This window comes from Anopheles merus, chromosome 2L (genome assembly GCF_017562075.2).
Source record: "Anopheles merus strain MAF chromosome 2L, AmerM5.1, whole genome shotgun sequence".
NCBI classification, from domain to species: Eukaryota; Metazoa; Arthropoda; class Insecta; order Diptera; family Culicidae; genus Anopheles; species Anopheles merus.
This window is the reverse complement of record NC_054083.1, coordinates 35643118-35657401: the sequence shown is the minus strand read 5'-3', so window position 1 is coordinate 35657401 and position 14284 is coordinate 35643118. Positions and strand designations below refer to the sequence as shown.

Below are 14284 nucleotides of genomic sequence, written 5' to 3'. Positions count from 1 at the left end.
CTGTTGGTTGGTTTGATGCTGTTGCTGTACCTGCTGCTGTTGCTGCTGCTGCTGTTGTTGTTGCTGCTGCTGCTGCAGGGACATATTGAGGGCAGGTGAGGAAAGGGCCGTATCGTAGTGCTCCAGCGAGGCGTTCTCGTCGCCCGGTGGTGTCGTAGCCGTCGGCGGCGGTGATATGTTCGGTTCCAGCTTGATGCGATTCTTGATGCTCGGCCGGCTGATCGGGTAGCCTCGCTTCTTGTACTCCAACCAGAGCGTGCGATTGTTCACGCCGTACAGCCGGGCGGCTTTGCAGAACCCGATGCCACCGAAGCGGACCGCCTCGAGCGCGCGCAGGAAGTTTTCGTCGCCCTGCGGGTTGACGGACCGTTTCCGCTTGACCGGCTGTGCGGTCGCGCCGGCCGCACCCGCCGCGCCCCCCGCTGCCCCAGCTCCACTGCCCGCCGTCCCTGCGCCCGCACCGTTGCCTCCCGCCGCTCCATTGCCACCGGCCGCGGCCGCAGCCCCGTTGCCGCCGTTCCCGCTCGCGTTCGTGCCGGATGCGGTGGCCGTCGTGGTGCCGAGCGGGGACTGATTCGGCGTGCCGGTACTGTACACCAGCCCGGCCGTTTGATCGCTGCCGGCCTGCGGGGAGGTCGGTGTGGACAGGTTCGACGACTGGTAGCTGTTGACCATGCTGTTCGGATTGACCGAGATGATCTGGGGCGAGAAGGGATGCTGATAGATCTGGACCGGTGTCGTCGGTTGCGGCGTCGTGGCGTTCGAGTTGGTGGCGGAGGCCCCCGCAAGCCCACCGTTATTGCCGCCACTGCCGGCACTGGCCCCGGCACCGCCGCCCGTTGCGCCACTGTTCGCTGGGTTGTTCGCTCCGTTGCCGGCACTGCCCAAACTTTGGCTATCACCTTGGTGCTGTTGATGCTGTTGCTGCTGCTGACTCGTTTGTTGATGGTGCTGCTGCTGCTGCTGCACCTGCTGCTGCTGGTGTTGTTGCTGCTGCTGCTGCTGCTGCTGCTGCTGCTGCTGTAGTCCTAAATTCGTCTGAATCGGCGCAATGCCAAACCGCGAATAATTCGTATCGATTACCGTCCATTGCCCACCTGGGAACGGAAAAGGGAACAAGAGAGCTTTGATTATTTATTTGTTTTCTATTTAATTTCGTAACGCACGCGCGCGCACTCATATTCTCTGTCTTGTCTTCTTTCTATCTTCTATCCTCTTTGTTTTACTTCAAACTTTCGTAATTGCCTTCGTAACTACAAGAGAGGGGAAAGGGTTCTATCGGCAAAAGTGTGAGAAGTTTAATACGCTTGAAATTGTGGGGGGCCGCTTGAGTAGGAAATCAAAAAAAGGTTGCAAATTCACGCCCGTACGGCTTTGTGTGCGTGTGTGTAGTAATAGTAGTGGAAGGTAGTAGTAATAGTGGTAGTAGTAGCAGAAACAGTGAAAGTAAATGGGATCCATTAGCGTGTGCGTTTGTTCGCTTGGTTTTCGTTTTCGTATTTCTTTGATATTGCTTTGTTTTTCATCAAAAAAGACAATAGTGAAATGGTTGATAAAAGGAAAAGTTTTGTGCCATTTTTGCTTACAAAAATTTAATCTAAACCCTTATACTTCAATAAGGACAAAAGAGTAGCAGCGGAATTAGGAAATTAAGTTACTAAATTAACTTAAAAGTGGCTTTTTAAAAGAAAAATCCTTTAAGTTTCACGTGAAACAAAAAGAAAATTAAGGAATTATAAAACTAAACTCGACAATGGGACAAAACTACCACGAAGCTAGAAGTTGTTGAGATACATTCGTTTTACATGCTTCTTCTATTCAGTTATCTACTGTTTATGGCTTTTTATAGATAAAAAGAATCCTAATATCACATAACAAAGCTATTTCGTAAAGAAAAAGAAAAAAAACGGTACCAAACGAGTGCTAAACACGATTTCCACGCGTTCTATGGTAAAATACAAAAAGGGAATAGTTCAACTTTCTACTTGCATATGGGCAGAGAATGTAAGATAAAAGAGTTCCAAAATAGACAGGGGGGAATATAAAAAAAAAGATTGAAGTAACGAAATTGGAATCAACGTGCAGGATTATTAAAAATAACGAACTTCGCTAGGTAGAGGCAGCAATCGATCAAACGGGAGTATTGTGTTTGCAATAATAATAGCTGCACAACAAGTGGAGTAAAAAAGTGGTGAAGTGGAAAAATCGTTATCGGTTGTGTTGCAGTTTTTTTTTGGTTTTGTTTTCAACTCGCTCTTTTTATCTTATTCACTTTGTTATTTTTCTTCTCTTTTCGTTTTCGTTCGAGTGTAAAATTAAATAAAAAACAAATAAATACCGGGATTCTTCTTTTTTTGTTGTTGCATTTGCACGCATATGTGAGCTGTAATACTGAACGTTGTCCGGTGACATCATTTGCCGTATTACTTGTTTTCTTTTTTGCATATGCGTTTTTATATATATATTAAACCCGAGCTCTCTCTGTCTCCTCTTTCGTTGCACCAAATTTTGTTTAATTTTGTTTAACAATTTTACATACTATACACATAAGGTTTATAGGATAAACGATTAAAAAGGTTGTTTGTTTGAGTTTTGTTTGTTTGTTTGTTTTTTTTTTTACATCACGGTTAAGAAACACCACAACAAAGTGAAAATAGTTAAATATTGACATTTAGTACAGCTTGTATTTTTTTAGACGAGAAACTGTTGTTAATAATATTATTATTACTGATGCTGGAATTGGATGGTCAGCGCGATCTTTAGTATTAATAGTAGTGGTTGTGGTAGTAACACAGTTATAGAGAGTAGTAAAAGGGTAAGTAAGTAGTGGTTTTTGGAATGCAGAAACGAGTTTGTTATGTTAATGAGGATGGCTTAGAGTTTAGGTATAAATTGCGTGTGCGTCATGTATGTATGTATGGATGCGTTTTGCTATTTGTGTGATTTTCCTTCCAGTGTTTCAGGGTTTACTGCCACTCTTTATAGTCTGGGGCTCATCGAAGCCAAGGAGATGATGAATACAATTACAACAACTATTAAAAACAAAACCCACACATTCAAACGAACTTTAAAACATCGATCGCAAAATGATTTGTTATGGACGGCATGGATTAAAACGAAAAATGAGTACAGTAAATGCATACAGAAACATAAAAATAATTAAATTAATGTTCCAGAAATAGCGATGCGTTGCAAAAAAAAAATCCCTAACAGTAAAAAGCGACATCAATCATGAGAGACAGAGAAAAAGGGGTGAAACACTGACATCACAAAGCTGACACAAAAGACTGTAAAACAGAAATGAAACACTCGCACATTCGCACTGACAACATTAAGCCAATGGGAAAACGCTATGTAACTCAATGCGTGTACTGGTGTGATACGGGGTGACGAAAGGGTGATGGCAAGAGGGAAAGGAGATGCGCTGTCGAAATCAATTATGAGTTTAATAAAATGACACGATACATACAGCAGCCACACACACACACACACACCTTCGGAACGTCGAGTGCAGTGCAACGCAAGGCGCATCGTGCGCAAATCCAACGCGATTCCAACGCGTTTCCAACGCGTTGACGCCACGATACACAACACACAGCAGCAACAGCAGCCATAAAGCATGAAATATTCAAAACAGCAAAATAAAACTCGCATTCCCTCCCGAGGTTTTCCATCCCGACTGGCCGTCTTCTGGTCAATCCTTTCGAATGTTTTCTCCCCGACGAGCGGCTTTAACGGTTCGCGAATGGAAGTGATGATAAGTGCGAGGGATGACGGTGTGTATTGCCATCCGATCGATAAAGTGGTTCCATACCATCCATAAAATATTCCAGCACGTACTACACACCACCTACCCACCACACACACACACACACACACACACACACACACACACACACACACACACACACACACACACACGCACAGTGACACTGACACGGGTTTGGGAGTAATCGAAGAAATCAAATTAGCAAGGAATCGCGCGAGTAGATGCACCCGACGTTCCGAGTTTTTGCCCATTCCCCCGAGCAGGTATTCTCTCTCTCTCTCTCCCTCCTCGAACATCAATGGAGAAGGTGTTGAAAGCGGACAACTCCTGCTACCACCAGTCATGGTGTTTGTTAAGCCGTCGACAACAGAGAACATCGTTCTAAAAACGATCAGGGCCAATGGAGCTACAAAGCGACCGGAAAATGGGGTTAACTGACCGTCCAGCAGGATACACCGACGAGAAAACGTCGCTGCGAGGACGCTGATAAGCAGTAAATCTTACACGTCTACAAAACCACCTCTCGACATGAAAAGGCAGTAGCACAGACCACACGACACGGCCAAGCTCCAATCCTAATTACGCCAGCCACCCGAGAGTATCGTCCTCACCAAACTGACAGCTTGTGGAAGAGAGACGACACCGTCTGCATCTACTTTCCACATCAATGTGTCGCGCACACCCACACACCATTCGGTTGATTGCACATTCATCTCATTAGAAAATGCGTCCTCGGCGCGGAAAAGGGGTATCTCGTCCACTACGTCGCGCTTTCTGTCCCTCAGTACAAACGGCTCTGTCCACTGCAGGAGCGACTGAGAAATCATGACTAATTTGCTTCTCCGCGCTGAAGTGTGTGTGTGCTGTGGGTTTATTGTTGTTTGTTGCCATCCCCAGGACGCTCACAAATCAGTCTCCTCACAACAACACTATCACGCGGGAGACAGTAGATGACGGTTAAAATGTTACCGGAAATCATCCACCCAATGGAGTAAGCGTGTGTGTCTGGTTCCAGTTTGGGGTAATAAATTAAGATGAAATAGTCTCCTCTGTGCTATTTGCAGGCATAAGTAATATGAGCTGGGGCAGACAATGGGACACGTTCCCATTCGTAGCAAACAATCATGGGATGGGTTACGATAACGTGTGTTAACGTAAAAGGTGTTCTTTAAGGCACCATCACCCAGGTTGCAATTATGAACTCGTTTAGAAACAGTCCTTTCGACAACAGTTGTTTGAAATACCTCTTTTTGAAGAGACAAAAGAGCGACTTATCTGTAGGGAGAGATCACAAGCCTCAATTTCAATTATCAGTTCAGATGTTGCAGCTTCAAATATTCAATCATTGGAAGACGCCAAAAGACATCATTCCAAAGCCGACGAATTCAAAAGTCTTTGATAACTTAAAGGATATCCAACGGTAAGTCATCAAATATAATTATGATGTGCCCTTTTTGCAATTTGCAATTTCCCAGCAACAACATCTGACGAACGCAGCAGCATTACATATAAGACCGCAAACGAGCAACTTCAGAGTTCCCACACTCGCGTAACTTCAACAGTTGGACGTAGCTGGACCGAGGACTCATCCAGACTCGACCTCCCATAGCATGATAAATTCAATAAACCCACCACAACAGCGAAACACACAAAACCCTTTGCACAATAGACGAACGAACGAGAAAAAAAGGGGAAGAAACGACGAGTGGCCAATCTTGTGTCTCGAAAGTTTTTGCGCACGAAATTAACAATCGATCGGGTTGATTTATGGAGATGCTTGCTCTACTACGAATAACGTGTAAGAGTGCCATTACTAGGAGTAACTTGTGTATCTGTCCTCTGCAAAGCACTCTTCCAACCGGCCTGCGCCTGGTGTATCTTGTCGGTTGGGCAAGGACGAAAAACTTCCTCCATTTGCTTTGTTTTAAATCTCCTTTACCTTGGTGCAGTTCCCTGACACCGATGGGCCACCAAACATTGCCCTAAAGTCTCTACAGTAATGTCTCATTCATGCGACTCGTGCGACGGAAAAACCATGGAAATGAGGAAGGAGCTTTGCCTCCATTCGTAGAGTTCCAGGGCAACGCTAGAGTGAATTGTCAGATGCTCATCAAGGCTGACGTACTTAAAGGTGTGTCGTCGTTGTGCTGTAGAAGGACAAAGATACTTTGCCGTATTACCCAAGTCGCTACCACTCTAGTCCCGGAAACCAGGTGGCACCAACCGGTAGGAAAGTTCCATGCCATGCAAACTGTGAGTTAACTAAAATTTCAAAATTTATTTCCCCAAGACTATAATTAGACAGCAAAAGAGTTGTTTTTATCATACCAATCGATTTTCTGCCAAGTGCTTTTACCAGGCAACGTAGGCCCTTACCCTACGATTTGGCTAACCATACACACCTTTTTTCCTCCTCCAGTGCTCCAAAGTTTGGTGCCCATCGTTTGCCTTCCAAAATTGAAATTGGCTATGTCTACCCCGTGGCACCGCGTACTAGGTTTAACGACATTTTATGCAAAACGCAACTCCGTAACTCACTTTCACTCTAGCCAGCTTACGCCTTTTCCGGATCAAAACACTCCTCCATCCTTCCGGCACCGCTGTTGTACGGGCGGGGCCCAATCAGCGGGACGCTGCATCCTGGCTGCAAACCAAACAAACAAACACCGTTTTCGCTTGCCGCTTTCTCCGCAGCAAACGGGCGCTTTTGAGTGATCAAACAGGCCCAACAGTTCGCCATCCTGCCATCGCCCCTCATACGCAGGGGAAACGCATTCACCCGGAATTAAACCAGCATCCGGAGGCTGATTTTCCATTAGCGTTAGTAGAAGTGGTTAGATGTCAGTCTGGTGGCGGCGGCGGCGGCGGCTGCCGTTTGCCGTACAGGGCGACACCTTTATAGGGTTGACGCGTTAGAACCGCAAGGATAGAGAGACCGGACGAGCAAATGCGTTGATGGAGACGAGACCGGACAGGGCGCAGTAGTGGTTGTTGATGGGTTAAGTGATTTATCTCTCAACTAAGGTGCGCAGGAAACAGCGTTTGGAAGCGTTTTACTCATCTCAAGGTGCAGCAAATTTGGTGGAAAATGTATATGACATATTAGTAAAAGATTTAAGTAGCTAGAAGTTTAATGTGAATTTTAACTAATACTTTATGCTGTGCTTGTACTAGACGTTTACATATACTCAATATGCAACCACAACCAACAAGCAATAATACAGCTTAGCAAATAACAAATTCGAGGATTGCTTTTTCATTACTCTTTTAAAAAAACCAAACCAAAGTAAATGGCATCGCTCTCCCGGACTGAATCAGGCATTATCCCATACACCGATTCCGTGCGTATGCTCTTTACATTTACCAACGAATCGCATTTCAAATTTATAACTCGCGTATGATAACATCAACGATGATAAAAGGAAAAAAAGGTCCCTAAAAGTAAATACAACTCATGCAGCAAATGCTGCAATAGAAGACTTCGACTAGAATGCTTCTCCTCGAGCGAAACTTGTCTCACAAGAGATGGAACAAGGAGAAACGCTTCAACATTTTCTTTTTTATTTACTTAAAACCAGCTCCCTCTTCAAACCGAAAAAAAAGCAATTTCATCATAATGCACTCCACCGCCGGTCTACAACATATCACAGGCGCAGAAGAGATTGTGCCCTCCCCTGCTGCTAACGTTGACAGGTTTACAAATAGCACCCGGCTTTGAAGATGATGGTTGTTCCCCTAATGGCACAGAAATGATGAAATGATTAAAAAAATCCCTTCCTTTTGTGCGGATTTCAATGAAGTCAAATTTAATTAGAGAAAAAAGCACGACACATCAACACGCATCTGTGACCGTCCCTTACACCACCTTGCAAAAAGGTTTGCATCACAGAAGTCACCAAAAAAAAAAACACCTCCCATTCAAATCCCTTCACCCGTGTGTGTGTGTGTGTGCGGTGCTATTTAATCAATACGCTCGCTTACCCCTCAATACGATGCTTAAATAGATTTGCGCTCAATGGTTTACTTCCCAACCCTTTCAAACGGGACTGTTCAAAGCGTCCAACTAATTGCTCAAGCTACCGTGTGTGTGTATGTGTGGAAGGAAATGGAAATGATTTTTCATCGCTATTTCTCTAGGTTGCATAACCAACGATGCAACAGAGGGAACATTTTATTAAATCATTTAAATAGTCCACCGAATGCAGGGAAAGGCTTCTTCTCTACTCAACCACAGCAAGTGAATTACAAACCCAAAAGCTCGTTTTTTACTTCTTGGCGAAAGTTCAGCTCATTTCTTTCGCTCCCCACAAATGCTATTAATTTATTCAACCATACCTCATGCTCGGTGGTCCCCCATGCCTACCAACGCAATGGCGTCAAAAATCCAATCCGTACGCCAATCGGGTAAAAGCTTCTTGTGGCCCGTTGCACCGTCGTGTTGGTAGGATCAGGCGATACACTCATTCCCGAGCTCGAGCTCCACGGCCCCACTAATCAAACTGTGCCTCAAAGTATTGGTGATTGCGAGGGGACGCGCGGGAAGCCTAACCGAAGGGCGAAAGCAGCAAATTCAACTTCACAAACGTCAACATCAGCAACAACAACAACCACCCCCCTGTGCGCCCATCCTCCCGTCAGCATGGTAAAATTTTCATTTCCATCGAAGGAGGTCACGAAACGGTATCCAATGACGTCGTCGGAGATGGGTTTCCCCCCCCCCCTCCATCCAACCATCTTCCCATCCTGCCTGGACAAACAACACACACACACAAGGTTGACATTTTGTGTGCCCCTGGTGTGTTTTCTTGTATCAAGGAAGGGTAATGGTGGTGGTGATGGGCGCCATCAAACCTGACCCCCCCCCCCCCTACGGCTCCGGTGTGGTGTGGTGCGGTGTGCAGATGACTAGAAAGAAAGAAAAGCGAAGAGAAAACACACTTCGCCGGCACGACAAAGAAAGGTCGCGACGCGTTTTCACTCGACAGCTTTCCATCATTGCGGACACCACTGGCACCACCACTACTACCTTCAAAACACGATGTATGTGTGTGTGTGTGACTTTCTGTGCGCCCTTTTGCGTGTGAGTCTGCGTGCATGCGGTGATGGAATAGCATTTTCCACACACAAAGTGCAAGGATACAACACACACAGGGCACAGTGCAAGGCAACGAAAATCAATACTGAAAAACATCAATCAATGTCAGTTGCCGGGGAGCGCGCGCGCAAGTGGTAGGAAAAAAAACGTGACACAAGGTGGAGGCTTAACTAGGTAGGGAACAGTTTTCTCACCACTTGACTTTTACTTCGTTTTTTTTTATCGGATTCCGTCTGACCGTCTGACATTTATATTTCAATTTATTTATTTATTTAGTTTTTTGCATCTTGGTTTTATAATTGCTCTTGGAAGATTTGTGCAGCTTTTAGAAATGCATTTAGCAAGTGCCTTAGAATATGAAAAATAATCTTCCAGTAGGTATATTTTAGGTATATTTAAAAGCAAATGTTTTTCATCATTTTTCTTCTGCAATTGTGGGATGTTTTAGAGAAAACATAACTCGGAATGGTGCCACATGAAAGGCAATGCATCAAAACCAACCAATAAGCATAGTAACAAGTAAATAAACATGGAGTCTTGAAACGGAACGAAATCCTCTCGATTTTCTTCCTCTTTCTTCCTCTTTGTGTAACATGCAATCTGCCAAATTCATCTTCTACGACTTCGGAGGAATATTTAATCACGTCTTACTCCGACAGAGAAATATTAGTCGCAATATAACAGCGAAGTCTATTCAAAAGGCATTTCGGACCTTAGGATATAACCAAAGTACCGCGAAAACGCTTCAAAAGGAACAACTAGTGTTCTAAACGTAGATAAGTATACAGTGGAACGCCGTTCATCCGGGCTCATCAGGATTAGACCTCGCCAGGATCCTCGAATAACACGGAAAATGGGCCAAAGTATATGCTTTATAAAGATTCACGATTCTCTATAGATTCATGAATCTCTAAAGATTCGGGAATCTCTGAAGATTCTTAAATCTCCAAGGATTCGGGAATCTCGTTAGATACAGTAATCTTCCTAGATCCATGAATCTTTAGAGATGTATGATTTTAAAAATATTGAATTTGCTTGTTCCAATACAGTGGTACAGTAGTTAACTCGCACTTAACAACATACCCGTCGTGGGTTCAAGCCTTGCATGGACCGTCTCCCCGTAACAAAACAAACTATCCGGTTGTGTCGTACATGCCAAGAAGTCTCCAAATCTGCTGTAGACTGGCATGACCACGTAGGTTGTTATGCCATGAAGAAGAATAATAAGAACCTCAAGCCCTATGAATTTTTGGAGAATGACGAATCTCGCGCGAGATCTCGGATCTCGTGCGTCTTTCGATGTATATGAATCTTATGAGATTCACGATTCTTTCAAGATACGTATATCATTCGAAATTCATGAATCATTCGAGATTTATGAATCTTTTGAGTTCAACGAATCTTTTAAAATTCGTGAATCTTTTCAATAGATATTCACATTAATTGAATCATTTCAAGGATTCATTCAGATTTATGAATCTGAATCAGATTTACCCAACACTAATGAACACGTCGCACGTTATTAACTCGTACGACTTAACAACATGCCCGTCATGGGTTCAAGCCCCAAATAGACCGCGCCGCCATACGTAGGACTGACTGACTATCCTGCTATGGGGGGAAATCAATAAGTCACTGAAAGCCAACCCCACAAGTGGGTTGGCAGGCCTTGACCGGCATCGGTTCTTGAGCCAAAGAAGAAGAAGAAGAAGAATGAACACGTCGTGAGCTTAAAAGGAATTTTTGTTATATATTTAACATTAAATACCATTTCCGTACGATTCACAAGATTTACCGAATCATCATGATTTCCTTGCTAGTACGGATGAGTCGATAGAAAATCCATTCACTACCAACGATAGCAATGCACAAAATTATTAAACCTGTTTGTGTATGTGTGTGTATGTGTGTGTAAATGAAAATCTACCATCAACCAATAATAACCGATCGAACCGTCGAAGATTGGCATTCAGCAAACGCTCCCTTGTGCACATACTTTGTGCAACATATTTCACTTCTTGCAGTACGCGTTGTGCCCGCCCCACACCTACGCCCGCTTGTTCTAAACGAAATTTCCATTCGCTGCGCTCACTACCGCTTTGTTAAAGAAGCTGCAGATACACACACACACCCACACACTGTATTATGCTACGCTCACGCCAACCCGGCTCTTCCAGCTCTTCGCGGCAGTGGCACGCAAACACACCACCTCGAATGCTGGCGTCTACGGGACAAAGAGGCTCTCCCTCGTAGTGTTACGATGTTACTATCGATTGAATGAATATTTCAGACAATAACACGATGCCCGTTGACCGAAAGAACGTGTAGAGACCACCATCCACCATCCACCATCCACACACACACACCTCCCACCGCCGTTCAATTCTCAGCGGACACATTTTACAAAAAAAAAAAAAACCTGCAGCAGAATCAGCAGAAGGGAACCAAGCAGTAGAAGCGCTGTTGCTGAATAGCTGTCAGCAATGAGTTTTTCGTACCGTTCCGGTTAAATCTCCGTGCTGAAAAGAGAGAAAGCGAGATGGAAACTATCTTCTCTCCTCCCTTGGAGGAAAGGGATTTGTAAGCCCAAACATTGTTCCTCGCTCCAGCGAAACTAACCGAATAAAAGGGGAGGAAAAGGTTCCGCACCAGCCGGCAGGAGAAAGTGATACTAAAATATTCAATTTATTCGTAGAAGCTCGCACCATTCGGCCACTTGCCGCATGTTACTCCGGGAGGCGCCCGTACCCGTAGGTCCTGCCGCATGCAGGTGACCAGAGGGAGAAGCATCCACAACGCAACGAAAAGAAAAAGCACAGAAAACAGTAACGATGGATTTGACGATAAATTGAAAGCACTAGCAAACTGGGGCGGGAGAGAGAGAAAGCAGCGAAATATTGCTGATTGGATCAATACAAATCTGCAGACGGCAATGGAGGATCGCATGAAGGTGTGGCAGAGATGATGTGCAAAAATAACGGCAGACTGATTTGACTTTTTAAAGCGTTCCTCCTCCTTTTTTTTTTGCGGACCAAGTTCCGTGTACCGAGAATCATCGATTGCAATTTCGGCGCTTATTTCTGCGAAATTGGTTGCCACCCATCGCACACTACTACGGTTTAGATATGCAAAACAGAGTACTCGAAAAATGTACTTTTCATTTGATCAATCAATCAGCTTAATAAAGTGCATTTGATATTTTCAGCCAACTTTTTTATGCTTTCGATATGCGCGCACCGAAGAGCATTCTTGCTTTTTAGAACTCTATCCCGTTGCGGCGAGGAGCGGGAAACGCAACTCAATTGACTTTTAAATTCTCACAGCAATGGAATGTAACCAACTCCTCTCCAGTGTGGCTGGTCCGATTGGTAATAAGAGGAAACTCCTAATACCAATACTTTTCCATTTAGCTTTGAGAAAGACACGCGCGCCCACATTCCCCTTTTGGATATGGAAAGCAAACATTCGCATCCGTAATTTGCCTCACGCACCAGTCGGCTTTGACTTCGATTAACCAAACTCTACATTGGGCCACAACACAGCGGTACACACAACTGACCAACGTCACAACGAGTCGCATGGGATCGTTTGCCCGACTGCATCACATGTACCGCTTCATGTGAGAGGGAAAAAGAAGAACCCAATTAAAATGGATGTCCATGACCCAACACGAACACACACCCTAGGCATTGTGATCTGTGAGCATTGAGCTTCATGGCTGTTTTGACTTCCCACTGTAGGGGACACGGGGAATGCAAACTTCACAGGTTCACAGGATAACGAAGACAAGTAACAAGCAACCTGGGAGGAGAGGCATACAAAAAAAACCTCCAACATGATCCATTTTGATTGGAATAGAGCAGGAACTAGGAACTAGGAAAGCGCTGCAGCAGTAGAGTCTTGCGATATGGGAAATTGCTCTGTTCGATGTCATGGGTGTAGCGCTATACACACACCCACACACACGAGGATTATGCAGCACCGAAAATGTCATCCTCAACGGGTACACACCTGGTACGTGTGTCTATGCGGTTTTGGCCGTGCTCATGCAACTGACAGTGTCTGCACATTTCGAATGGAACGGTATTGTAAAAAGACGCTGTCTAGTCCATGGAACACATGATGGAAGCAAGTGTGTGTGAGGTTCCGAAAACAATTCAATGGTGTTCTTTTGGACCCAATTCTATTTCCGATGCATTGTTTTCGACTATTGACGTACGGCGTCGTACGTCATCCAATAACGGCGGGCCCATTTAACCTGCGATAGCAAATACCACAAACACTTTGGGTGCATTGTTTTGCCGTTTGGAAAAAAAGGAGAGTTAAAGGCACAAGCTTGGCAGTAGGTTCAAGGATTTAAGATAGAGAGCTGGTTTGTAAAATTCAACTTTTTTTACATGAAATCGGTTAAATGTCTTCAGCAAAATTATTTCTTATAAGAAAGTAAAGAGTTATACGCATAGCTACAATGAGTTATTACATCTTGAATAATAAATAATTCCAAGTTCCAAGTTCCAAACAAGTTTGTAAGAAGAAAAGGTACTACACGCTTATTATTTGTACATTTTAATGTAACACATTCCTAGACCCTCGCAGTTTTCCATATTCTACATCAATCAACGACACAGAATTGACCTATACACGCTGTGCTGGAGGGGTTACAACGAACGAATCAGTTGTGCCGTTTGCACACACACAACGCCATGTAAGCCACGAAGAAGTTCCCATCTATAGCCGACAGGGTATACATTACAAATGCTATTGTAATGAGTGAAACAGAATCCTTTAGACGAGACCAAAGCACTACTTCCATAGACCACAGTATCTATTCAGAAACAGGGAATACATAATGTAGAAACGTACGGCCTTATTATGAATCTTTTCTACCTCCTCCGCAATTAGTCATTATGCAGTGGAGCTATAGAGCTGTAGTTTATTTATTCACCAGCGCGGCGAGCTAGGGCACTATTGATGTAGTCAGCGTTTTCGTACAGAAAGCAAATGAGATGACATAAAGGCAAACGTAACAGTGCCACCGTACAGCTGGTACGCTGCATTGCAGACGAACAATGTACATAAATCATCAACGCATTACTTTTGAACAGCATGTGAAAGATGATCCCGTTCGTTTAGGAGCAGGTTGAAGTCGCGCAGAATCGCGTTAGGACCTTCTTGGGCAGCACTGCAAACGTGGAGCAATTCTTCAAAAGAGGAATAGGAATATTCAAGGAGTTTTGTTCCGTTAGTCTTGTACTTTGGGAAATACAGATGTCATTGTCTTCATCTGTTGGCATTGGTTATTCCACCAAACGCAGCAGAAACAGATGGCATAATTGGATATAAGATTTAGTCATTCAGTTCCAGAAAAATAAGTGGATGTAATGTAAAATGCTCCGGATATTCCCCCCCTTGCTATCGGA

General features: G+C 44.3%; 1 protein-coding gene across 4 annotated transcripts in view; it reads right to left on the bottom strand.

The window, feature by feature from the left end:
- Positions 1-14284, bottom strand: part of LOC121594488 (ecdysone-induced protein 74EF) — a 52686-nt gene that overhangs the window by 5685 nt on the left and 32717 nt on the right. The window contains exon 6 of one of the 4 annotated variants that reach the window (XM_041917784.1): positions 31-1097. The exons of the other annotated variants lie outside the window; for them this stretch is intronic. Within the exon in view, the coding sequence (XP_041773718.1) occupies positions 31-1097 (1067 nt within the window). The remainder of the gene's footprint in view (positions 1-30; positions 1098-14284) is intronic. 4 annotated transcript variants of the gene reach the window in all.